The sequence below is a fragment of the Peromyscus californicus genome, unplaced genomic scaffold (assembly GCF_007827085.1).
Source record: "Peromyscus californicus insignis strain IS unplaced genomic scaffold, ASM782708v3 Scaffold_22__1_contigs__length_63687245, whole genome shotgun sequence".
NCBI classification, from domain to species: Eukaryota; Metazoa; Chordata; class Mammalia; order Rodentia; family Cricetidae; genus Peromyscus; species Peromyscus californicus.
In genome coordinates, this window is record NW_026294525.1 from 35994732 (window position 1) to 36022556 (window position 27825).

Sequence of the window (27825 nt, forward strand, 5' to 3'; positions counted from 1 at the left end):
ACTGCTTTGTCCAATGCTGTTGGTATATTATGAAAAATGATACAGACTAGCATCACTTCAGAAGAGTTAGAAATCCAAGGACCAACTCACAGCAACTTTTTATTATACTCACAGATTAGGGCGTCTCGCAACTCTCATCAGAGAAACTTCATTGTGCAGCAGATGGAGACTAACACAGAGACAAGTAACTGGCCCAAGTGTAGAGAACAAGTGACTGTGGAGTCCTCAGCCCTACATAGAGACATCTATATCACACCCCTTCCTCCCATAGCTTGGGGACCATTGCTGAAGAGGATGCAGGAAGACTGTAAGACCCAGAGGCAGTGGGTGGCTACAAGGAAACAGTGCTTTCTGCACACAGTTGGGCAGCTGTCATATGAAGGCACAGCCATTTTGACAGCATGCATACAGCCTGTGCAAACTCAAGCCAACCCAAATCATAACACAGAGATGGAGGGTGAGCATGGAATCTCATCTCTGGCCGAGGAGCTATCAGTAATTGATGGCTGCTGGGAAAGAGAAATTCAGTTTTCTTTTAGCGTTTTGGCTTCTTGCCGCTCTAATATTCTCTACTGGATGGCCATACAGCCAACTATATATAGGCAGCCCTAATTTGACTTGATGGATTTTTTTTTTTTTTTTTTGGTTTTTCGAGACAGGGTTTCTCTGTGTAGCTTTGCGCCTTTTCTGGAACTCACTGGGTAGACCAGGCTGGCCTCGAACTCACAGAGATCTGCCTGCCTCTGCCTCCCGAGTGCTGGGATTAAAGGCGTGTGCCACCACCGCCCGGCGACTTGATGGATTTTTAAAGAAATATATAAGGACACAAAGTTGGCTGGATATGGAATAGGGGATGAGTATGGGAATAGATAGGGGGTTGAACATGATCAAAATGCAATGTATGAAAACCTTGAATTGCTAAACAAAAAAAAAACATTTAAAAAAAGAAATAGAAGTACTGTAGATAGGTGAGTGATTGGACACAGAAAATTTGAACACAGGGGTTAGGCAGCTTGGCCTGAGATTTCTTCAGAGCCTGTGGCAACCTCCAAAAGTAAGAAAGCTACTTTTTGCACACTGCACCCACTATGATGCAACATAGGTAAGGACCTGGCTTGCATTATGGCCCTGATGTTCTGATGCAATAATTCAGAGATACCTCAAAATTCCAAATGACATCTAGTCTACCAATCTCTCGTTGTTTCTGTATTTAAAGAATAGTATGAAACCAAAATGGCCATCTACAGCTTGTTCTAAAATGCTGAAAACTGGCCATTTTTATTTAATTAACAAGGTTTTAGTTTCTAAAACTGCATGGATTTAAGAAGTTCATGACATATATTCTTATAAGCTTTATAAAATGAACTGAAAAATAAGAGAACTTGAGATATATTTTTCCTTAGAGTTCTCCTCTTTGTTATTTCTTGTTTTAAATGAGCCTATAAATTATATAGCACTTAATTATAGAGGTCACCACTGATTTAACTTTTTTGCTTTTAAATAAAACAATATTTTTATGCTATGTCATTATAAACTCTATTATAAAGAATATATGTGATATGACACACATTATATGGGTTGTATTTTCAGAGGCTGAATAAATGGTTAATGATAAAAATAACATGTAATGGTGTACAAGAAAAATATTTTCTAAGCTCTCATGAAAGTATTTTCTAAGCTCTCATGTTTTTAATTTTCAAGAACATAGGTAAAGTGTCTGATGTGGTGTCACATGTCTATAATGTCAGCTCTTGGGTAGAAGAGGTAAGAGGATCATTACATGGTGAGGCCTGTCTGGAATATACAGTGAGTTCCAGGTCATCAGCCTTGGCTACAGAGTTAGGCCCTGTCTTCAAACAAACAAACACCAATAAGAAACCCCATAACACACAGCTCTACCCAATTCCAACTAACCTACTCCCCCTCAAAAAACAATAACTAACTGAACAACCAAACAAGAACACTGACTTACAGTAACTAGAGACAGGGGGGAAACAATATGAATTTAAGAAAATGCTTATAAAACTTGTGTTAGAAAGGTGTCAAAATATATGCTGTTATAAAATCATTTTTAATTTGAGAATATTTGTAATAATATTTTGAGATTACAATCTGGAGAACAATTAGGTACTATGAACACAATGTTCTAAGTGACTCTTAAATCTCAAAGAGTTCTTAGAATAGCAATTCACTTGTTCTCAGTGACACAGTTATGTTTACTATATGTATTTTTTGACTGTGACCCACCCTATAACAGCATTTCTATTTAGGAAAAATATAGCACTGGTGGAAAAAAGTTAACGTTGACATTTAAAAAACATCTGTCTTTAATGCCATGCTTAAAGTATATTACTTTTTGTGGGCTTTTTTGTTATGTTGTTTTACCCTGAAGGATAAGATTTGTATAATGGTTATATTTGGGGCCTTACAAATGAGCTTTGCCTAAATTATCAGACTGGTTCCTATAATAGTTTTACAAATAATTCCTTGGTCTCAAAATCATGACTTAAAATATAATTTTATCAAATAAAAATCAAATAAATAACTTATCAAATAATAAGACTCTCACACATAACTATTTATATGCTTTATATGTATGTATGATACATGTCATAAAGTATATGCACACTTGCAAGAATGAGTAACATTTGAGTCAGGGGAGTGATTACTGTAGCAGGAATCTTAAAAGGTCTTATTAATTAAGTCAAACCTAAGGCCAGTTATTGGGGTGAATGCTGGAAGATCAGAGAAGCAGAACAAGTCACAGCTACCTCCCCTCACAAGTTCCTCAGCTGATCCTGTTTCCTCAGACTGGATGCCCCTGAGTCCTCATCCAGAATGAATCTCAGCTGAACTGCTGCTCAAAAGCCTAAATGCTTAACCAGCCAAATGCTTCTAGTTTCTGGTCTTCACACCTTATGTATCTTTCTGCTTTCTGCCATCACTTCCTGGGATTAAAGGCGTGTGAGTCACCATGCCTAGCTGTTTCCAGTGTGACCTTGAACTCAGAGATCCAAGTGGATCTCTGCCTCTGGAATGCTAGGATTAAAGGCATGAGTGCCATCATTTTCTAGCCTCTGTATCTAGTGGCTGTTCTGTTCTCTGACCCCAGATAAGTTTATTAGGGTGCACAATATTTTGGGGAACACAATACTACCACAGATTACCATTTGTAGTAGTAAGGAGGAAGTGATTTTTGGTAAGGTTTATAGGGGTATAAGAAGGGATTGAATAATGTCTATGATAAAGTTTCAAAACTGAAAAGTCTCACACAAGGAAAATTATATCATGATTATTTGAGTTCTTTTTTCCCCTCCTAAATGAAATTTATCTATGGGAGCAGGAGACCATCTCATAGAAAGCATTTTGAACAAAATGTCAGATTTTTTTTTCTTTTTCATTTTCAGTTCAAAAGGACATAGTGCGGCTTCTCCCCAGTTTAGATGTTGAAGTCAAAGATATTACTGACTCTTATGATGCTAACTGGTTTCTTCAGTTGCTGTCTATAGAAGATCTTTTTGAAATGACCAGCAAAGAGTTTCCTGTAGTAGCTGAAGTCATCGAAGTGTCTCAAGGGAACCAACTGCCCCCAAGTATCTTACAGCCTGGAAAAACCATTGTGATCCACAAAAAGTACCAGGCTTCGAGGATCCTAGCTTCAGAAATTCGAAGCAATTTCCCTAAAAGACACTTCTTGATCCCCAGTAGCTACAAAGGCAAGTTCAAAAGGAGACCCCGGGAGTTCCCAACGGCCTATGACCTGCAGATATCTAAGACTGAGAAGGAAACTCTCCACGTGGTGGCCACCAAAGCCTTCCACACACTTCACAAAGAGCTGTCCTCTGTGTCTGTTGGGGACCAGTTCCTAGTGCATCATTCAGAGACCACAGAAGTCGTCTTTGAGGGAACAACAACAGTGAATGTTCTGGCCTGTGAAAAAATCCTCAATAAGTCCTATGAGGCAGCACGGCTTCCTCTGTACATGGAAGGAGGTTTTGTAGAGGTGATTCATGATAAGAAACAGTACCAACTTTCAGAGCTCTGTACACAGTTCCGCTGGCCCTTCAATGTGAAGGTGTCTGTGAGAGATCTCTTCATTAAAGATGACATTTTGGCAGCTACTCCAGGACTGCAGTTGGAGGAGGATATCACAGACTCTTACCTACTTGTCAGTGACTTTGCCAACCCCAGGGAATGTTGGGAAATTCCTATGGCCCGATTGAATATGACGGTTCAGTTAGTTAGTAGTAGTAATTTGTCTATGGATACAGGACCAACTGAAGTTAGGACTCTGGTAGAAGAGATCACTGAAGAACAATATTACATGATGAGGAGGTATGAAAGTTCTCTCTCACATCCCCCACCTCGCCCTCCCAAGCATCCCTCAGCAGAGGAAATGAAGTTAACCCTGCTCAGTTTCGCAGAAGAAAGAACAGGAGATCTACCCAAGTCTCCCAAGGTAAGACTGTGATTTCACAGATTTTTCTCTACTTGAGACAATAAGTTTCGAGTTGCTTCCGAGTTTGCCTTTTCCCTGCTTTCCTGTTTTTTCTACCAATTAGAAACAAGCCTGTGTAATGCATGCGGGATGAATGAACATCAACAGAGGAGAAACCGTTGCAGCATTTTGTACTCTGATGCTTCACCAGTAGATGTGGCATGAAATCTGTGTTGAGTTAGAAATAGAAGTGAAGACACTTGGCTATGACTGTGAAAGCTGCCATTCCAGTGGGTTTTGACAATTAAACGTGTTAAATCAATCAGATACCTCAGAAGAAATTCCCTTTTATTTTGGAAATGTGGCTCATTTTTCTTAGGTAGAATTATCTTAATACTTCACCCAGGAAATGAGCATACAATAAACTCCCATCATCTGGGGGCGGGTAGGAGTTTACTGGTAACATGCATCTCTTAACACATGTCTTCATTTTGTTTTATGTGCAGAAAGATGTAAAAATATCTTGGCAGAACTGTGTGTGAGAATGTGAGCATCTGCCCACATAAAGCCTCTTAGAATTGTAATCTTTAACAGTTCTACTGAAAAATAAAATCAATAAACCTAGAGGCACCACAGGATCTCTATGGAATTATCAAATCCACAACTGCTTAAGATGGTAGACCATAGTTCAGCATCATTTGTATTCGATGTCATTGAATCTTAAACACTGCCTGCTGGCTACCTGAACTGAGCTTGTCCTTGCCCAGGACATATGTGGATTTTTGTGTGTGTGGCTTAGGTTCTGTGGTATATGGAAGGAGTGTATTCTGTCCCAGCAGATGTTGTGCTAGAAGCACAAGGAAAACAAAACAGTAAAAGAGATACTTCCTGTGCATTCCTCATATTCAGGAACGATGGGAGCATTGAACATCAAGACTCATAGATGGATGTGGATATGCTTGCAGTTGCATATTTCAAAGACTGTTCTAATTGTATGCTAAAAGAATCCTTAAGGATCACCAAACTCATTTTCTTGAAGAAAAAAAAAAAAAGAAAAGATAAAACCAGCAAAAATTTTCTATCTGGAAGAATAATTTTTAAAAAATGACAAAACAAAACAGTTCCAAAATAAAACTGATTAGCTAAAGTGAAGGGTTTCTTTGATTCTTCTACTTTGATACTATCACTGGTGGTCAGGGTGTAGGCCTAGTGTTCCCAGCTTCTTGGCATCTTATTTCAAGAATAAAGAAAAAAAACTCACACATATTTGCAAGAGTAGCAAGAAAACAATATTCAAAGCAAAGCAATAGAACAGATAAAAAAAATACCCTTAGAAGTGATGGAGTGCCACATGAGTGAAGATATTCAAGGGCCCTGTTATTGTTTGGGGCTTTCATTTATTGGTTGTCAACTTGGCATACTTGGAAAGAAGGACACTCAACTGATGGAATGCCTCCATCTTATTGGCCTGTGAGGCATGCCTGTGGTGATTAGGGACATAGTTTGGGTGGTTGTCTACTTCAATGGACAAGCTTACATAGGCTTTGCTTACTGTGTATGACCCTTCTTAGCACGCATCTGATATTAATTATATATAGGCAGAAGGAGAATAGAATATTGCTAGCAGATTACTGTGTACATTGTTCATAGAAGTGTGTGTGTGTGTGTGTGTGTGTGTGTGTATAATATGTGTGGGTTAAAGGTCTCAGGTTGCCAAGTGCCTGATGTGTATGAGGGATGTATGTATAACCAAGCCAAGTAGAGTTCCAAGTGACTAAGCTATTTCCTATTCTTGCCTGCTTCAAAGTGGGAAATAGATGTTTTCCTATTTTTTTTTTGTCAGTGGGCAGTATAATATCACCCACCCAAAGACTAACTTTCCAGAACCTACCAGGATATAACAAGGCATGCCAAAAGAATTTTTCACATATGCTTAAAATCCTGGACCTCGCAATGAGATTATCCTGCAGTATCCAGATAGATCTACTTAAGCACTGAAGTCTGTGGTGATGTTTTGTTTGTGCTCTAACAAACAAAGCTTGCCTGAAGATCAGAGGGTGGAGCTAGCCAATAGTTAACCATAGAGGTCTGGAGGTCTTTACAGAGAGACAGGAAGTGATATGGTTAGGTGGAGAGAGGAATATAAGGTAGGAAGAGATAGGAGCTCAGCCTCTTTTTGGCTAAGGATTTCGTAGAGGTAAGAGCTAGTGGCTGGCTGCTCTGCCTCTCTGATCTTTCAGCTTTCATCCCATAATACATGACTCCAGGTTTTTATTATTAAGACCAATTAGAATTAGTGTTACAGAAGTCTTCACAAAGAACTTTTCCAGTGGAGGACAGCATTATGTGAGATGTGGTTAAAAAAGAATTCCCAAAGAGACAATGTTCCTGTTTTCAAAGAGAGAAGGAGGGAGTTGGGCACAAAGTGATATCTCCAAAGATAGAAAGTACAGACAAACAGGGTCTTCCCTAGATGGTCCAGAAAAAAACAGCTTAGCTGACAATATGCCAGTTTGACCCAATCAGATCTGGGTTGGACCTCTGACTTGCTGGACTCTAAGATAATAAAATTATGTTATTTAAAATAATAAATTTATAGTAACATTATAGCAAGAATAAAAAGACAAAATATGATTTAAAGATGTTTAGGGATTAATAAAAGCCTTGAATAGCTAAATCTCTGTATATGAGCTAGGCCACATACTGCTGGAAAGTGATTTGTTTGTTTGTTTGTGACAGTGATGCTGTATAACCCAGGCTAGCCTCAATCTCATGTTCTTCTTGCCATAGCCTCCTGAATAGCTAAGAGATTTGTACCACAAATAAACCACCTTCAAATCTATAACCCACCTTTCCCTCCCCTCCCTTTCTATCTCTTCCCCAACTGCTCCCCTTCTTTCCTCCCTCCCCCTCTCTTCCTTCCTCACCCTGTCATAGTTAGCTTTGGTTGTCACGTTGATATCCCTGGGAAGAATGACCCTCAGTTGATGGAATGCCTTCATCTGATTGGCCTTTGGGGTATTTTATTAACTGCTAATTGATATAGAAAGGTGCAGCCTACTGTGGGCTGTACCATTTCTAAATAAGGGGTCTGGTGCTATGTAAGAAAGGGAGCTCAAGAAGTAAGAGAAAGTAAGCCTGTAGACAGCAGTGCTCCATGGACTCTGCTTTACTTCCTGCCTTCAGGTTCCTGCCGTGAGCTCCTGTCTTGGTTTCTCTTCATGATGGACTATAACCTGTAAGCCAGATAATACCTCCTAGTTGCTTTTGATCAATGTTTATCACACTAACAGAAGCAAACCAGAATACCCCTTTTCTTTATTTTCTACCTTTTAAATCAATTTTATCGGCTCTTGTGCCCATGGGGAACCTGAGGGCACAACTAAGCTTTAGAACCAGTGGGAGCAGGGATCTTGACAATAGCTAGAGTAATATTTGTTTTTCTTTTTCTATTGGTTTTACTTTCTCCAGCTAGTTTTGTTCGCACACATCACAGGACTTCTAAGAGTTCCTGCGTCATATATTTCAGTTTCAATACTAGAAAAGAATGCTGTCTCATTATCTAGACTGAATTGAAAAAGAGAAAAGACATAAGTTGGACTGACTCAGCCAGTTTACTGGTTGCCTCAACTATAGGCCAAGTTGACGAATGTTTTAGTCTTAAATCCATGACTAGAAGACTTACAAAGAAAACAAATATTCTGGTCTTAGAATTCTGGAGGCTAGGAAGTGCAGCATCAAGTTGCTATTGAGTTTATTCTCCAGTTCCAAGATGGAATCTTGTTCCTGCATCCTCCAGAAAGAAGAGCACCATTTCCTCATAAACTAGAAATTCGGAAGAGGGGAAATTCATCCCTCAAGACTTTTAATAATAAAGTTCTTAAGTACACTTTTGCATGGCTGTATCTTTTGACCTAAGCTCTTTCAATCCATCCCACCTCCTCCTACTATTGCATTAGTGTGAAGTTGCTAGCATGAGCTTTGAAAGAGACAAAAAGCATCCAAACAAACCAAAGCAGTAAAGAAGGCTATCAGGTCTGGCTACCTCAAAAACTAGAGGCAAAAAGTTAAGGTGATATAAAATAACAGATGTCTTCTACCTTCCCAAAATTAAAGATTTAAAAATCCTAAACCAAGAAAACATTCATAGACTAAAGTAGATTAAAATTTTTTAAAATATCTTCTAAAGGTAGAAAATGATTTAGGTGTTTTGTTAGGAGAAAAGTACTTATCTCATGTACTAAAATGACTAAATTGATGTATGCTGATTTCAAGATCTACATAGTAATTTGTTGTTCTCTAACTAGATCCAGGTGAGTTCATGGTGTTGAGACCTGAATCCCGCTCTGAACAATGATGGCTTGGGGTTGGTAAGGAGTTATGAAGTTCTAGAACTACTTTTATTTGAGGAACAAGAGCTGAGTGACAGCTTAAATTTGAAAGACGACACTAGGTGGTATTAGTTATGGTATACATTTAAAGAGCTATTAAAAGCTGGAGAGATGAGACACACCTGTCATTGTATCACTTGGGAGGTAGAGACAGAAGGGTTTCCCTAGACCAGCCTAGGCTGTACAGGGAAATCCCTTCTCAAGATCAACAAATAAAAACAAGTAACTCTTATGTAGCAAGTACAGACTCAGTTCTAATATCTCCAACTTTGGTTGAGCTGAAAGGATTTGATGCAATCCTGTTGTGACAGACTGCATGTGCTAAAAAAAAAAAAAGTTAGAGCAGAAGATAGGGATGTTGTTTGTTTTTGCTCTTTTGTGTGGGGATGCCACCCAGCTCCCAAATAAATCACACATGGAGGCTTATTCTTAATTATGAATGTCCGTCCTTCGCTTGGCTTAGTTTCTAGCCAGCTTTCCTTAACTTAAATTGTCCCATCTACCTTTTGCTTCTGGGCTTTTCCCATTCTCTTACTTCTGTAAATCTTACTCTTACTCCATGGCTTGCTGTGTAGTTGGGTGGCTGACCCCTGGAGTCTTCCTCCTTCTCTGGCTCCTTGATTTTTTCCCCTTCTCCCAGATTTCTCCTTCTGTTTATCCTCTCTGCCTGCCAGCCCCACCTATCCTTTCTCCTGCCTTGCTATTGGCCGGTTCTTTATTAGACCATCAGGTGTTTTACACAGGCACAGTAACACAGCTTCACAGAGTTAAAGAAATTCAACATAAAGTAACACACCTTAAAATATCCTACTACACAGGGATGGTGGATCAGGGGTGGTGTTAGTGGGCTCCTCACCGGCCCATTGAGAAGAATGCATAATTTCTTTGTTTCAGTTAGTTTCATCAATTCTCATGTGCCTAAAAATAAAGCGCTTTTCTCTGAAATCTCTTGAAAACATCACTGACATTACCATTTACATATGTTCAGACCTACTGGTCTCCTCATCTTCAATAATTTTTACCCACCATGAAGATTGGGATTTTCTCAGTGGATCATTGATGGAACACAACAGGTCTGTCAGTTTCTGTGTAACAGACCCAGGAAGTCTTAAAACCAATGGTTTCTTATTATCTCAGTATCACGCTTCCATCTTTTGTATTCCCTGGGATAACTGTAGTAATGCTTTTCTCTCATCTATGCTCTTGAAATAATTGGGTTTAAGATTTTTTAATGTTTAACATCAGGGAGCCACCATTTAAAACAAGTCTGGGAGTCTTGGGGTTTTACATGGGATATTGCTTTAAATTTGGAGAACACTTTGTGAGAGTTATTCAGAGTTTAAATATTCAGACTCATTTAACTCATTAAAATGCCTTTTTATATGCACAGAAAAGATTGCTAGATGCTTCATTATATGGGTTTACTTTTGCTTTCTTAATGGGTCATTAACTAGATCATTTCTTGCAATGCTAAGTACCGTCGAATGTATAGGTAGGCTAAAAGTAAGAATCTAAAATGGATTAAGAATTAGTCAAATCCATCTGTGGTCAGTTAGGAACACTATTAGTTCATCTAAGATGTTTGGAAATTAAGAATATATGGGGACATTTCATAAGAACTAGGTGCAATTAAAGAATTCTTTTCCATGGTAAGTTTACCAACTATTCTCTTGTGTTGGCAATACCCCAGCAAGGACAAAAGAAATGTCAGTAGAAACTTGAAGACTATGACTTAGGTACAGGCAGAAGCATATGAGGGGACACAGGATATTAAGGAAGGACAACTACATCAAGGTCAACATAGTTTTACATGGATTTTACCACTTGCTAGAAACGATATTCATATATGGGTAATAATGTACAGCATCTAAACATAGGTGGAGTGTTGTAGGGGATCTGCACAATTCTTTTATGCTGATGACATAATGTGAAAAAAAATCCTTTAAATTCTATGCAGTTGGAGTTTTAATTAGAAAGATACATGTTACCATGTAGCTGAATAAACAAAACCATGCCGCCACTGTGTCCTGAAGAGGAATGATGTAGGGTAGACTCCTGTCGCAGGTATGGTTTCTGTGTCAGAACTAGTTTCAGGTAGCTTGGAAGAACATAGCCTCGATGGGGTTTTGCTTGTCATGGATATAAATGGCTATAGCTTTTGGGTACCACAAAGGAGAAATGTAACTTCTATATTCTGATGAAAGGACCTATAACCAGAGAGGAAAAACAAACCTTTGGTTGAAAGATGAGATATTCCACATCTTTAGGGACTGTAGCTGGGCCCAGAAATCTTGCATTTCATGAACTCTGTTTGGCCATTTAATGCCCCCTGTGTCCACTTGTTCCTGGAATTTCTAGACTTCCGTGGACAAGAACACCCACAGGAGACGTTAAGGCAAGGAGCCAGGGAGGCAGTGATGGCGAAGTTTTGTGCAACAAGCGAAATAGGAATGCTGCCCCAGAGTGAGAGCTGGGGCTGCAAAAGGCAAGAGAGCCAGGGTTCTGCGCCATGCAGAAAGAACACATGTGCAGCTGCTGCTACTGGCCTGTCACTTCTGAGCTTAGCTGTGACAGTGGAATCTTATTAAAGACATCCAGGCTCCAGGGCTACAAGGAGATGAGTGCGGCAGACACTCAGTCATAACTGACAGGATTCCATCCCAAATACTGTGGTTTTTGTTTTCTTTTGCGTTCCCTGGATGTGCTGTAGGTATTAGGAGTGTTGAAAGAGACGTCATTGTAGAAGCTGTAAATCTTCTTTCTCTCTAAATGGAGAAGATTTTCATTATAGCAGTTTTCAAAGACCACAGGCATTGAGGATGGAAAACAGACATCCTGAAAAACATCCCGTTTGAATCTGTCAAAAAAAAAAAAAAGGCAAATGGAGGAGCCTCTCAGAAAATATGGCCATTTTTTAGTTAGGAGGTACAAGTTTTACACTATACAAAGAAAAAAATCAGATACTTATCTCTTGTTCTTTCAGCATGGCACGGATTAATAAGTCATCATTTTCAAATTGCCTGAGTTTGAAGGGCGACCCATTGGGATGCAAATTACCACATGTAGAAGACAACAATGAAAATTATGGAAAAGGTGGCTGAACATGAATAAAGGAAGTGCTAGGTGGAAAACTGGCCAGACGTGAGCAGTTAAGAGCATTGGTTGCTCCAGGTTCAATTCCCAGAACCCACATGGTCATCCACAACCATCTTTAGCTCCAATTCCAGGCTCTTAACTACTCTCCAGCCCCCATATGCACAAATGTCTTATACATATCAAATGACTTTCAGTGGAATTAATTATTTATATACATTCATTCATGAACTCACTAGAAGTTATATCATAATTTTCTTCTAAAATCTGTTTAAGGCGCTAGAGAGATGGTTCATCAGTTAAAAGTGCTTGCTGCTCTTGTAGAGGAGTGAAGTTTGGTTCCCAGTACTCACACTGGATGGTTCACAACCACCTGTAACTGCAGCTCTAGGGACTCCCAGGCCCTCTTAGGAGTCTGCTTGGTACCCTTCCATATACGCACACAGGCACAGGTACTCAGATATGTAAACAAATGATAAAACGCAAACAATCTGTTTAAATGTGCCCAAAGATCATCCGTTAAAGAAGTCCTATGCCAGAGAAGTACCAAACTAACATGCCTCTACCTGATGTGCAGGGAGTTTGCAACTCCACCTGCGGGATACTTAAAGGTCAAGGAAGTCATCAGGTTGAGGAGACACTTGGTACTGCCACAGAACTCATAAATATGGGTCTGCCATGTTCAGGACTTGCCTTTTTTGGCCCAATGCTGAGAAAAGGGCTTGGGATACTTTGAGTGTTCCCAGAGACAGCAACTGGGTACGAGTGCACAGTATAACAATTACTGTGCCGTCTAAAACAAAGGAAACAACCAGAAAGAGCAAGCACACAAACAAAAAAATCCCTCCTTAACATTCAATCTCCGTTATCAATTTCTCATCTTTGGAAATACCAGCACAATCGATTGACTAGTGTAAAGCACGCATCTGGAAATGGTCTTCTTTTCTTTCTTCTTTCCTCTCAGCAACTATTACTCCTGTTGATCCCACTCCCTTTATGTCTCTTGGACACTGCTGGGATTTCACACTTCCTCAGCACAGGATCCCATCATTTCTGCCTTGCACTTTTGAGTCCAACCTGTAACTACTCTTTTTGTTTCTTTTCATGCCATACTCAAGTTAATTATCCGTCTTACTGACTTCTTTATCATCTTAAGAGATACCTCTATCTGTGTGACTTCCAGCTGACTGTGCTGTAGGCAGTTCTTCTGTTGTGTTTATGATTTACTGCTAACCATTGGTTGTGGCTATATTAGATTTTCTATAATAATTAAGTCTTTTTAATGTTGTTCTTCATATTATTAGTATCCTTAGTTGATAGACAAGAAGACTGAGGCTTATAGGATAATATATATTTATATGCAAATCAATGTAGATATTCATATAGTACAATATGTACAAAGGAGGACAAGTAAGGGTAGATATTAGAACTTAATACAGGAAACGGACATGAGTCATGAAAGAGGGTATAGCGTAGTATTTTTAGTTTTAACTCTGACATGGATTTTTTGGGGGGGTTGTCCTTGGGGGTGCATAAATTCATAAAAATGTATTTGATACTGAAAGTGTAAAATCTAGAGTGAAGCTTCACAGCTTTGGAATGGCTATTCTGTATGGAAGTCCATTGAGGTGTATATACTTTGGGTCTGGTTAATTTTTTTGTTTTCTTTTTGTTTTTCAAAACAGGGTTTCTCTGTGTAGCTTTGGAGCCTGTTCTGGAAATTGCTCTGTAGACCAGAACTGGGATCAGGTTAATTTTAATGTATGATGTTTTTATTTGAAATTTCTTTTAAATAAAGTTTTAATAAATTTAGAAAAAGTATTTTTACTCAAAGAGAATTATCCTTAAGTGTTAAAGCTACAATTATTTGTTTTATTTTTTTACGTGAGTATCTTACTATGTAACCTAGGCTAGCTGTGAACTCTCAGTCCTCCTGCACCTGTCTCCCGAGAACTGTGCATGGGCATGTCTGGCTTAGAACTAGACTTCTAAAACTTCCCTGGCTCTCCTCTACCTCCCCACATGTAACTCAGACCTGTGCTTGGTACTCCTAATTTGGGTTTCTACCACAGATCACACACATTCCTACCACACTTACTGATTTACTATAGATTGCTAAACTGTTCTTTTACCTTTCTATCTCCTCAACTAGATTCTGTGCTTTAGAAGCCTGGAAATACATTTCTTTAAGACTTATCCACATACCAGTCATCAATACATTTCATTGACTCTTTTTACTACAACTGCTTTTCAAAAGAGTTTATTTTGCATATGTGTGAACTTTTTTGGAGTCATATTAAGTTCATACATGCAAACATATATGTGGATATATGTATATATGCAATCTATACATAGAGTGTATATATGTATACTTGTGTGTCTATGCTTTGTGCATGATTGACTTCACTGGTTATTTACTATGGGATTATTTAAAACATATAAATACTATTTATTAACTAATGCTTTGGGTTTTACTATGCTTTACTACATTGTTTTTATGTAAAAATCAATTTACTTATTTTACAAGGGTACTTTATTTACTTATTTTTGACAATGTTAGTATTTCATCTCAGTACCTTATACATGATAGGCAAGCACCCTAAAACTAAGCTATATCCTCAGACTGATCTTCCCTTGCCGGGGGTCAAACTCACAGACTCATGTATGTTAGACAAGCATTTTCTTCTCGTCTCTTCTCTTTCTCTCTCTCTCTCTCTCTCTCTCTCTCTCTCTCTCTCTCTCTCTCTCTCTCTCTCTCTCCCCTTCTCTCTTTCCTCACCCACCTTCCCCCTTTTCCTCTCTCTCTTCTTTCCTGTCTGTGCTGGGAATCAAACTCAAGGACTCATGTACGCTAAGTAAGCACTCTATCACTCAGCCATACCCCAGCACTGGCATTTTAAACTAAGACCATAGCTTCAATGAATATTCATTATTATGTGTTCATATGTTGGTATGTGCTTCTATGAATTTTATATGAAGGCATGTCTTATTCATTAGACAATAAATAAAAACAAGTTAAGATCAGCAGCAGCTTTATAAAATTAATATTTTGTTCTATCAATTTTATATTTCCACCATTCATGCATATATGGGTTCAGGCACAAATATATGCATGATTCCATATTAGCTGTCCCTGCAATAAAATTAAACAGAGAAAACCCGCACTTCTAGAAATGTCACAGTGATGATGTAGGTTCTCTGGAGTGAAGATGTGAACTTGAGAGAGGAGAAAGAACTTTGTTTAGTAGCTTCATTTTCTGGAGCAGATGAGCTGAGGGTGGACACATGTATAGGTATATACATGTATATAACCTAATATATAGCTCTAGAATCATACTGATGGCCCCAAACCTAAGAACAAAATGCAGCTTCATGCATTTAAAAGTGGGTTTCTGGACTAGGCAGGACTTAGAATCTATAGTGATGTCCAGCACTATTAGCCAGTCTCCCATCTTGACACAGGAGCAACCATCTTTAAAGTGGTAAAGACTTTAAAGTCTTCTTCTCAGCTCAGACCTAGTAAGAAAATGGTGGAGAAGTTAGCAGAGCAGGAGAGAATATCATTTTGCAGGAGTTTGCTGACTACATTTTTAATAATATTATGCTGAACATTATAGGTAAAGGAAGTTGAGTCTTCATCTCTGGTCCTCTGGTGCTAAGTTATGTGGCTTCATGTGATCTATTTGGGGCCTTCCCATTGGGCCATGGAAATTTGAGGATAATAGGAACTTGTACTTGACCCATTTCTAAAAAGTCTGAAGAGTCTGTGCCTGGAGCTTTCCCCTGCCTGGCAAGGATTAAACAGAGAAAACCCGCACTTCTAGAAATGTCACAGTGATGATGTAGGTAGGTTCTCTGGAGTGAAGATGTGAACTTGAGAGAGGAGAAAGAACTTTGTTTAGTAGCTTCATTTTCTGGAGCAGATGAGCTGAGGGTGGTAGCTAGAGGTGTTGGCCTTAATTAGTAGGCTTCAGCTCAAAAGTACAGTTGCCAAGTAATGTGCAGAAATTTCCCATGAAGAAAGGGCATGGTTGAATCCTTCTATATATATGAATATACAACAATGGCCTGAGAATATGTGCTCTTTGTCCTTATTCTCCTTTTTACCTTAGCTCTGTGCTGAGAGTCAAAATAAGATTTAATGAATAAAGAAATACTACTGAGAAATTAAACATCCTTACTTTTTTGTTATAGACGAGAAGATGTAAGGATGGAGTCTGAGCTTTATTGGACTAAAGTGAGCCAAAGTTATGTATCTGTTGCATGGTAAATGTTGATGGGTATGTGGTGCATGTATGTGGTATGTGCTAGTGTGAGTACACATGTCTATGTGCTAGTATGAGGACAACACAGAAAGATACCAGGTGTCCTCCTCTATCACTGTCCCTCTCATTGTCTTTAGAGAGAATCTCTCACTGTACCAGAGCTTGTCAGTTTTGGATAGACTGACTGGCCAGAGCAGCTGGGCTCCAAGCCCCAATACTTCAGTTCTAGGCTTGTGCAGACATGCTTGCATATTTATATGCATGCTTTGATTTCAAACTCAGGTCATTATTCTTGGAAAGCAAGCACTTCACATTTTACACACTGAACACTCTCTTTCGCCCAACAAATGTTAATTTTTAAAAACTCTTTGTTGACTAACAATTCCCTCAAAAGGTCTTTCAAAGTTATTACAATATTAATTTGAAGTGACACACAAAAGCAAGATTCGAATTGTTTCTGGATAAACTTTATGCGTTTGCTCAGTATGTCCCTTAGGAGCATGTGTGTTTGTGTTGGTGAAGAACCATATACTTTGCATTTATCTGCGTATTCATTCATATGTGAGCTGGCATGCTCAACGCCATTATTCCCATTCATGTTTCTGTATGTCAAGGCTTTTAAAAACTGCTAATGAAAAACATCAGCCCTCAATTTCAAATTGTTTTTGGCACTCTGTAATTCCCAAAAATGTATGTGGAAACTTAATTTGTGTTCCTTGTTGGCATCCTTTGATGTCTTACTCCTTTTCTTCTTGTTTAATTTTCAGTCAGCTTAGGATATTTCCATGTAGATATGACAGCCACGACAGGTTTTCCTAATCTTAAACTTCAAAAGCTATGAAATGAAATCTGTTCTGGTACTTTTAAAGGAACCATTGGTAGTGCACTTGGGAATAAACGTGGATGTATTTAAGTCTGGTGACAGCTATGTAAGCAAATTTCTTTTTTTTTTTTTTTTTTTTTTTTTGGTTTTTCGAGACAGGGTTTCTCCATGTAGCTTTGCACCTTTCCTGGAACTCACTTGGTAGCCCAGGCTGGCCTCGAACTCACAGAGATCCGCCTGGCTCTGCCTCCCGAGTGCTGGGATTAAAGGCGTATGCCACCACTGCCCGTCTAACAAATTTCTAAAAGGTGTTAATAAGTAAAGAACACGGAGCCAGATATGGGGGTGAAAACCTAAGAGATCAGGGAAATAAGGAATTAGGAAATCAGCTAACCTTACCTCACCAACTCCCTAGCTTCCAAATGCGAGTTACTTCCTGTCTACCCACGCCTATATGCCTTGCTGTTCCGCCATCTGATTTGCTTTCTCTGTCCAGCTACATCACTTCCTCTTCCTGCCCAGTTCTGTCACTTTCTGTCTGTCTGTACAGACCTCCAGACCTCCATGGTTAACTCGTGTTGGAATTTAAGACATGTGTCACCACACCTGGCTCTGTTTCCAGTGTGGCCTTGAACTCACATAGATCCAGACAGATCCCTGCCTCCCAAGTGATAGGATTAAGGGCGTGTACTAACACCGCATGACTTTTGTATTTACTTATAGTGGCTGGCCTTTTCCTCTGATCTCCAGGCAAGCTTTATTTATTAGAGCACAAATAAAATATCACCACACAGCTATGAACAGGAAATGAATGTTCTGCACTCTGATGGTCATCAATATCTGAATCTGAACCCTCTCTGAGTACTATTTCTTTGAATCTAACAGAAATCAACACTTTTAGACCCAGAATCACCGCACATTTTCTTGATTTAATTTACCAACTCTGTATTATACAGGTATAAGAAACTTATAATGTAGCAGGTCTATTATGTCATTCATATGTATATATATATACATAATTATGTGTATATGTGTGTATGCATAGTCTTCTCTTTCTCATTTTTTCAGTCGCAATGTAGACTCTTAGTTACCTCATTCTGCTTAATGAACTTCTCAAAGGACCTCATTGATTTAAAACAAAACAAATACTTTGTGATAATTTGATTAAAATGAAATTAAATGATCATTTGGAGAATCTGAACTTTTATATTTGATTTTCCATCCTGTTAAGTGGTTTGACAGTCCATTCAGCTGAATCTTCTCAGTAACGACGTGTGAATCTCTTTGGTAATTTCTGACAACTCTTCAAGTTTAGAATGGAGGGAACGTAAGCTGAAATGAAGCAGGAGAAGACTGTGCTGTGTGGGTCTGTATATAGTTGTCACAGTGGGTTAACACTGTGAGATGTGAAGTCGATGGAGGGTTGAATGGGGGAGTGTTGTGAACCAACTCTCCTTTTATAGGTCTCGTTCTGGTGTGGGGCTGTGATTAGACCATGGTAGTAGGATCAAGGATAGAGAAAGAAATGTCAATCAAGGGGATACTGTGGCACCCGATGCTGCCAGGGACCAGGTGGATAGTGATGAAGGCCATAAGTAGCAGCTAAGACCATGTCTATTTGAGTACAAAACCAAAAAATGTCTCTCCCTGGCTGCATTTCCTCTCCTACTTTTAATAAAGAATCTTCATTTCATAACTTGACTGCTGACCTTTAAAATTTAGCTTATTCCCACCTGAGTTCTTTTATTAACAGAACTGTCTTTTCTTAGGCTTTAAACAAACTGAAGTCTTTGTGGAAAATATTGAACATTTCATCTGAGTTTAGGTAACTATGGTTTAAAACAATATTCTGAAAAATTAAGAGAATATGGGTTTTGCCCTGTATTTGTTACTCATTTGCAGTGGGATCTGGGATGATGACAGTATCCTGGACTATAAATTTAGGTTACAGTGAATGACTAGAACCCTTTCATCTAGCTTACACTTTGCACACACTTACGATTCTGTATTTACACACTATATATTAAAAAATTGAGATTAAAACTGTTTCTGTGAATATCTTAAAATATCAACAGGATGCCTTGTTGTAGATGAAAACCTCTAAAGAGACAAAACAGGGAGAGTCTCCAGACTTCCTTCTTGTATGTTGGATGATAGTGGTTTTTCTGGCCATGTACTATAAATTTCTGTCTGTGGCACCCAAAGTGGATGATGTGATGCCTGATTTAATGGGGCCTGATTTTCCATACAGTGGGAGCTTGGCTTCTATTTTTGTCTTCCTCTGTTTGGAACCAACCCCACCCCCATCTCAGTTCTGCATCCCAGAAACCTGATTGCCAGGTTGGCATCATCCTTCCCCTAGCTCTGCAGGGCACTATCTCTGCCTGACTTCCATCCATTTGACATGAGCACTCCCTTAATAGGCATCCTTGCTAGTTCTTCTTAAGTGGCCTCTCTTTGGCTAACCATTTGGTACCCATGTTCATCCATGAAGTGCCATTCCTCACGTGAAACCTGTCCCTCTTGCCTCCTGCATTACACAACCCATCAACGCACCAATTCCATGTGGTGGGGCCGACTACTCCTGCCTGAAACTAACCGAATTTGCTTGCAAATAAACATAGCAATATTGTTTTCCCCATCTCAAGGGTGTTATATTTATGACTCTATTTGCCGTAGAGAGAGAAGAATTAAGATACCAAGAGGCTGTGCAGGGAGAGGTAGGAATAGCTTGTTCTTGCAAATGGAAAGAAATTTAGCCTCATTTAGCTAAAAGCACAAGACCTTTCTAATCACGCATTTGACATCATGACCAGGCCAGGGGGAAAATGTACCTGCTCTATTATAATTGGCTCTGCTCACAGAAATGGATTTCTCATTGTCTGTGCAGCTACAGGAAATATAGCTAATAAAAGCACATGTCAGCCTGAGTGAAGCTGTTCTGTAAAGCTTGGCCAGACCACTCTGCGAAACTGTTATTTCCTATTCTGAAAACTAAATCTCGAATCACAGTTAAAAGATAATCAGTCTTCGGGAGGGTTGTCTTTTAGAGGGAAGCGGTAATTCTGGTTTGATTGGTGACATGGGCTTTTCAGAGAACCGTTTCAAAATGGAACAGTTGGAGAGAAGCAAACACATGCCAAATGGACATTTCCCAGAATTTTTAGGACATCAGGCTATATTGATAAGTATATTGCATTTTTTTTTAAAAAAGTGTCTTTTCTAAACAATACTGGTAAAACGCTATAGCTTTTTAGACTTCACTGCTTTGACCCACTGTGACATAACCAGCTCTCCAGCCTCTGGCCTGCAGAACCATGATACGGATTGGAAAGGTGATGTGTGAGCATCAGTTTCAATGCTTTTTCTCTTGTGTTCTTTTCGTGGGCACCGAGCTTGCTTCTGCCATTGGTAATACAGTATCATCTCCCTTCTTGCATGATTGGAAAGAGAAAATCATAAGAAATAGCACACTCATCTATATGTGTGTATTCCAAAATATATATTGCTCATTTCTACACATACACACACACACACACACACACACACACACACACACACACACACACACACACACACACACACACGGAATTAATATGGCCTCACCAAAGAGAAAAGTTTATACATTTAACTTACACATTTCATAATTCAAAATGAAGTTGTTTGTTTTAGATGAAGGATATTGGGCTTAGAAACTGTAACAAACTTAGAAACAAGTATACATTTTTTTGCATGCAAAATAAAATTGTGTAATATTTTTGGGAAAACTGTGTTTTGTACCATTTCCTAGCAGATTTGAGGCTGTGTGTGCTGAGCAGGACCACCGCTCTGCATGAGCCAGTATAGATTCCTCTTTACCTGCTTGGTTCCCTCTAAGTGTACTGACAATTCTGGATAATTCTCACTGCCTTGAGGAGAATTTTACAGAGGACAATTTGAATCAATGAACCAAGGGAAAATGACCACTGTTTCATTGGATTTCCTTAGCAATTTCCTTTTTTCCTTTTGATGATTTATTTGATAGTATTATTATCCATATACATGTCTTATCTGAGATCTAAGATACTTTGCACAGCAAATACTGTATTCTGAACATGCGTATAACTGTTCTTAAGGGATGCTTAATTAGTCTTGGTCTAGTATCGGACAAGAGAATGAATTTTCATGTTGTAAAAAATCTTGCACTGGAAATATTTTAATTATCCACATGATTCACACAATTTGGTGCAAAACTAAACCTCTCTCAGACATCTTTCTCTCCTGCATACTAATCATACTTGGTTTGTTGGAATATGTAGACACAGCTAACCAAACTAAACAGAACAATGGTCCCTAGGCTACATAGAGTTATCACAGGCCACCAGAAGGACTATTGTTTTTTCCTAAAAACTGGAAGCCTTCAAAGGCTTTGGAGCCAATCAGTGATATGACTACTGCCTTAAGAATCACCAAGACTCTAAGACATTCTTAAACTATTAACACTGGCAATGTGGTTTTGTTCCTACAGGTTTATCTGAGCATTAATGCCATTTTCTTTTGCTTTTGAAATTTATTTGAAAATATTAAGACTCCTTTAAAGTAAATACATTTCATTTCTCTAATATTTCATTACTTTGGGCGAGAAAACAGGAATTAATAAGGATCAAATAAAATGGCCCTGTCTAAGCAGAATTTATAAATTATTAAAATGTATTGTATGATCACACTAAATAGAGGATCTCCACTGGGGTCATTATATTTTTGGATCTCTTAAAGAAAATGTTCAGGGCTAAATTTTTTAAAGGACTTATTTTCAAGTAGAATGCCACAATCTGGAAATGCATTTTAATGCCTTGTAATTACCAGTAAATTGTTACCTTTAAAGGTCTGGGTAGTTGGGAATAAGGCAATAACTATGAATCTCATCCATAGATTAAATGAAAATGTTAACAGTGAGAAAGGAAATAGTTTTCATTTTTTTCTTGTGGAATAGGGATTAGAATTTATATTGTACCTCTGACTTCCTGTTATTCAGTAACAGAAAGTTACTGAGTATGGATAGGAGAGATGGCTCAGTGGTCTAGAGAGCTTGGTGCTCTTCCTAAGGACCTGAGTTCAATTTTTTCTAGTTCCATCCATTTGCCTGAAAATGTTATGACGTCATGTTTTAACCACTGAGCAATACTCCATTGTGTAAATATATCACATTTTCTTTATCCATTCCTTGGTTGAGGGTCATCTAGGTTGTTTCCAGGCCCTGACTATTACAAATAAATCTATCTATCTATCTATCTATCTATCTATCTATCTATCTATCTATCTATCTATCTATAGATATATATCTTTCTTTTCAATAAATTTATCAATTATTTAGTCTAGTTACAGATAATCTATTACCTAACTACCCATCTATTAGTATTCCATCATTTCCCCTTTATAAACACTTGCTAGAGTGTTACAATTTTGTTTCTAGAGATTGGAAAGATGATTTTGATGAATTTTGTTAGTCTGTGTTTTTACGAAGGATTGGATTGTTTTTTATTTAGTCATAGTAAGTGTTAATTTTAGGTCAAGCACTTAGCTCCCTTTTCCTCAATTTTCTGATTCCAAAAACAAAGATAAATAATAAGCTTTAGAGAGCTTCTGTGAGGATTAAGCAAGTACATTTAGGAAAAATGCTTAGAATATCACCTAGAATATAATCCACTCCTACCAGTCATGTGACCCAGGCAAATTCATTTTAAATACTTAAGTTCAAATAGATAAATGGAGTAACAGTGAACTGAAACTCTTCTACACAACAAATAAGACAACCAAATGAAGAGACAACCTATAGAATGGGAGAAAATATTTACCAACTGTGCATCCAAAGGCACTATTTCGCAGTTCCATCTGTAAGGAACTCTTAGCAATTTAGTAGCCACAACAACAAAAAAGCAACTAAAAAGGAGAATCAACTAAGAAATAGTAAGTGTATGCAGGACTTGAATAAAAGGAGAGTTTTTTTTTTACATACTGTTGATGGGATGCAAATTATTTCCATAAACGAAATTAGTGTGGAGCTTTCCCCAATAAGTTAAAAATGGAATGCTCCTATGATCAAATAATCTTTCTACTGGGTGTTTGCTCTGAGGAAATGTTGCTGAAGAGATGCCTGCCTTCCAGTGTTCACTGCAGCATTCTTCACAGCTTCCAGCATTCATAAGCAACCCAAGCATCTGTCAGCTGATGAGTGGATTAAAAATGTTGTACGGATATACAATGGAGTATTATTCGGCCATAGAAGAGCTAAATCCTGCCCTTTGTGATACTGTAGCTGGGACTGGAAAAACAAACGTCAGCCACAAGCTGTCATTTTTTGTATCTTGTATGTATGACCTCACTTGTATCCAGAACCTAAAAAGTCGTCTCTTAGGATTTGGCAGTGAAGTGGTTGTTTTAAGGGGAGGATGAGAAGGCTGAGGAAGATTAACAAAGAAACAAAGGTACAGTTAGTTATACAGAAGCAAGCAATTCTGGTGCATTTTTGCACAGTAAAATAACTACGATGAAATAAAGAACTATACATGGCTGGGACTGAAAAGGAAGAGTTTTGGAAGGTTTTCCATGGGAAATGATATATATTTGAAGATAAAAGTATGTAATCTAATATAAATATATATAATGTGTACATGTGTCAAAACAACATATGTGTAACACTGATATTTTTATGTACTAGTTGAAAATAAATGCTAAAATACATTAATGAGCTTAAATATTAATAAGCCTATCCTTTTTCTAAATACTGGTTTTATATTCATAAAGTTTTGTTGTGTTTTCTGATTGCTTCAAAGAGTCCTCACAGCAGTTGATAATGTTGTTTACATTCCATTCCACTGAATATTCCCTGAAGCTTCTTGAAGCGAGAACAGACGGCCAAGCTGTTGGAGGGATGGTGATCCTATTTACTTCTCAGATCTGTAGGCTGCAAAGCATACATTACAGACTACTTCAGCCCTTTGTTACCTCAAAAAAGGGAATGTTATTTTTTCAGTGTTATGTATAGAAGTGCACTTTAGAGATGGTCCTCTTAGGGTACAAATAAAAATGTGAAGTGTCTTATGGGATACTTACAGCTGTCAGAGTTGTTGATGTTCTCTTGGAATGTCTGCATCTTATTGACAAAGCTGTTTCTCAAGAGACCCTACCCTCACCAAGGGCATTTGGGCAGTAGAATATAGGACTTCTTCAATGCCTTCAATATTTACAAACCCAAGCCAGTTAATGATTTCCATGATGGGCTTAGTACCCAATTACAAAGGATGGTTGAGAATATGTAGTGAAACATTAGTTATGACAGAGAGTCATTCATCTTCTCCTATAAAAATGACAATATGTATAATATTTACCTAACTGTTATATCTTTGTTACTATTTTTAAGGCACTGATATTTGAGTAAGTGAGAGAAGACTGGGGCCAGCTCTCTGGTTGTAATTGTTCATTTATAAGAGTTAGCAGAAACATTGTAGATTTGGTTTCTAAAATCCTTTCATGTGGTATATATCACACCATGTCAGATTTGAAAAAAAGCAAAATTGGCTAGTATAAGATTGCTTACCTGTAATCCTCCACAATCTGAAGCAGGAGAATTGTTGAGTTTGGTGTTAGCCTGGGCTAAGTGATAAGGTTGCAAGTTCAAGGCTATCTATCATAGGGCTCCAGAGTAAGGTACTGACTCAAAAAGAAACGAGAAAGCAGATGTTGGGGAGCAAGAGTGAGAGAGCCAGGGGGAAAGCCTGTGAGAAAGATCACAAAAGGTTTGCCTTAAGATGTGCAGAGGTATAAATCTGGAGAAACAGTTTCTTCCTTAATAACCAAAGATTTGACAGAATTGCATATAATTTTTACATGTACTATAGATAGTACAAAGAGATAGATAGCTAAAATGACAATAGAGTGACTGGCTTTCTAATTTGATGATCTAAAAATCTCATCCCAACCTGGGTGAAGTAATAACAATATCATATACAATCTGAGAAGACAACAGAGCACTGGGTGGAGGCTAATTCCAGTATAGATCTGACTCTACTTCCGGGAGGAAATTTCCCGGTGCTACCACAGTTCTTTCTTAAGAGTCACTTATTAGCGTCATTTGGATAGTCAGGCAAAGATTTCCGCTTCAAACTAACAGAACTGAGTTTCATGGTCACTGATTAGCCTGTTTTGGGTCACATAGGAATCCCTGAGGAGTGACTGTAAGTGTGCAAATAAATGTGTGTGTGAGAGAGAGAGTATATGTGTATATGTGTGTATGAGCACCTGTATGCTGTGTTAGAGTGTGTGTGTGTGTGTGTGTGTGAGAGAGAGAGAGAGAGAGAGAGAGAGAATATATATGTATATGAGCACCTGTGTGCTGTGTTAGTGTGTGTATGCATGTGTGTGTGTGTGTGTGTGTGTGTGTGTGTGTGTGTGTGTGTGTGACTATATGGGTCTCTGTGTGAAAGTGTATGTGTGTGTGCATTGTTGTGAGCCAGTGACTGTGTTTCTATGTAAGGTGAGTGTATGTGTGTGAGTGGGTGGTTGTGTGGGTACACATGTGCTGTGTGTGTTATGGGGAAGAGACTGTAGTACGCTGATTGACAAGTCAGCACCACACATTCTGCTCTGCAGACAATACCTGGACTGAGTAGAAGGATGTACCCTATATGAGAGTGGGGTCATTGCTTGAAAAAGCAAAATGGGATCTGGGGAGACAAATTTCTAATAGAGAATGTTACCATGAGGGAAGTATTGTTTTTATCTTAATTTTGTGTATGGGTGTTTTGCATGCATGTATGCGTGTGTCACTTGGATGCCTGGTACACTCACAGGCCAGAAGAGGATGTCAGATACCCTGAGACTGGAATTACAGACAGTTATGAATTGCCAGGTGAATACTAGGAACCAAACCCCTGTCATCTGGACAAGCAACCAGTGCTCTTAACTGCTGAACCATCTCTAGGCTCCAGGAAATATTCTTTTATAACAGTTCCTTATGGAAGTCCTTCTTTTGAGAAGTAAAGCTATACAGAGTAGTATCTTTAAGGGCATTAAGTTTTAAAAAAGTGGCCTCTTCTAAGTGTCTGTCATCAGTGGAGCAACCAGAGGCCAGAGAGGTCACAAGATTGGTCCTACATCAAACAGTTTCACCTGATTTAGCCTCAGTTTGACAGGCTTACTTTTTTTTTCTTCTTTTTTTTTGAGAAAGGTAAATTATAGGCATCTATTCAGACTTTTATTACATCTTACCATACTGCATTAGAAATACTATCTTTCATCTGAGTCCTTCAAGGCAGGTGTTTTATTCTTCAAAGTATGGCATATCTTTTCTCTGTGATTTAGATTTTATTTGCTAAGTAAATGAGCAAAGCAAAATGAATGAAGAGGTGATTGATGATTGACTCCATGCCACTGGAAATCCAAAAGACTATGCTAATCTCATTATCCCAATATTGATTTGAACAAGCTGCCTGTATGTCTCCATTCCGGGAGGTAATGTGCACTTCAGGAACAGTTCAAAACTTAAGTCACTGAGAGACTGGAGGTAGGAATGCTGTTACAGGGAATGTCTCTGAAGTGAACCTCCACTTAAAGGTGCAGTTTATCATTCTTTAATGCATAGAGAAAAATCAGTCTGGGAGAAGGGCTTTCAGTGCCTTCTAAAAGATGATGAAGTTGTGAGCAAGAGCGATGGAGCACTTAGAGGAATTTGCTGAACCCCGAGAGTGCTCAGTAACTATCATTTTGACGATAGACTGATCAGATGGAGGATGTCTGTACTTTTGGCTCTCTGTAGAAATTTTGTCTCACACAATCCTTGTCTTTGTTTCACAGGGGAGAGAGGATTTTGTCATTATTCTGTAGGAACCTTCTGTGTATGTGTAATAGGAAGTGGCACCTAAGTTAGATAAATCTGCTTCTGTGCAAGATTAAAAACAATTGACTCCATAAATGGAAATTTAGGTTCAAGCAACTCAGTAGGTATTATTTCTTTTTTTCTTTTCTTTCTATCCTTTTTTTCTTATCAACAAATGTTGATATGTTGTTATCAACCTATGTCCACAAGTTTATTTCAGCATTTTCTGTGGGTCACTTGTAACAGTGGCCTTGGATCACACCTTATACACACATACATTGTTGTTGTAGGATATTATTTTAAGGTGTGCTACTTTTGTTTATGTTGCATTTTTAACTCTGTGAAGCTGTGTTACTGTGCCTGTCTAGAACACCTGACAGTCTAATAAAGAGCTACATGGCCAATAGCAAGGCAGGAGAAAGGATGGGCCGAGTTGGCAGGCAGAGAGACTGTATAGGAGAAATCTGGGAAGAAGAAGTAGCGAGAGAATGAGGATGCTAGGGGCCAGCCACACAGCCACATAGCAAGCCACAGGGTACGAGTGAAAGAAAGAAAAGGAAAAAGCCCAGAAGCAAAAGGTAGATGGGATAATTTAAGTTAAGAAAACCTGGCTAGAAACTAAGCCAAGTTAAGGCTGGGCATTCATAATTAAGAATAAGCCTTCTCCATGTGTGATTTATTTGGGAGCTGGGTGGCGGGTCCCCCAAAAGAGCAAAAACAAACGACACATTGTCCTTAGTCTGTGGCACAAAGTGTCACAAGGGAGACGTGTACATTATTCTGTATCAGGGACTTGGAGTGGTTGTGAGGAGAAATAAGGAATGAGTTTAAGATCAAATCTACGTGGTCAGCCTCACTTGTAAAAGTTGTTTTCATGGGGAGTCCAAAGTATATTAAGATTCATTACCTTGTTTTCTTAAAGGTAAGTTATATTTAAATAAGCTGAGTACACAGTGTATAGT

General features: G+C 38.5%; 1 protein-coding gene across 1 annotated transcript in view; it reads left to right on the top strand.

The window, feature by feature from the left end:
- The window catches only part of Themis (thymocyte selection associated), a 187622-nt gene that overhangs the window by 87101 nt on the left and 72696 nt on the right, over positions 1-27825 (top strand). Inside the window, exon 4 of the mRNA XM_052750638.1 lies at positions 3408-4459. Within this exon, the coding sequence (XP_052606598.1) occupies positions 3408-4459 (1052 nt within the window). The remainder of the gene's footprint in view (positions 1-3407; positions 4460-27825) is intronic.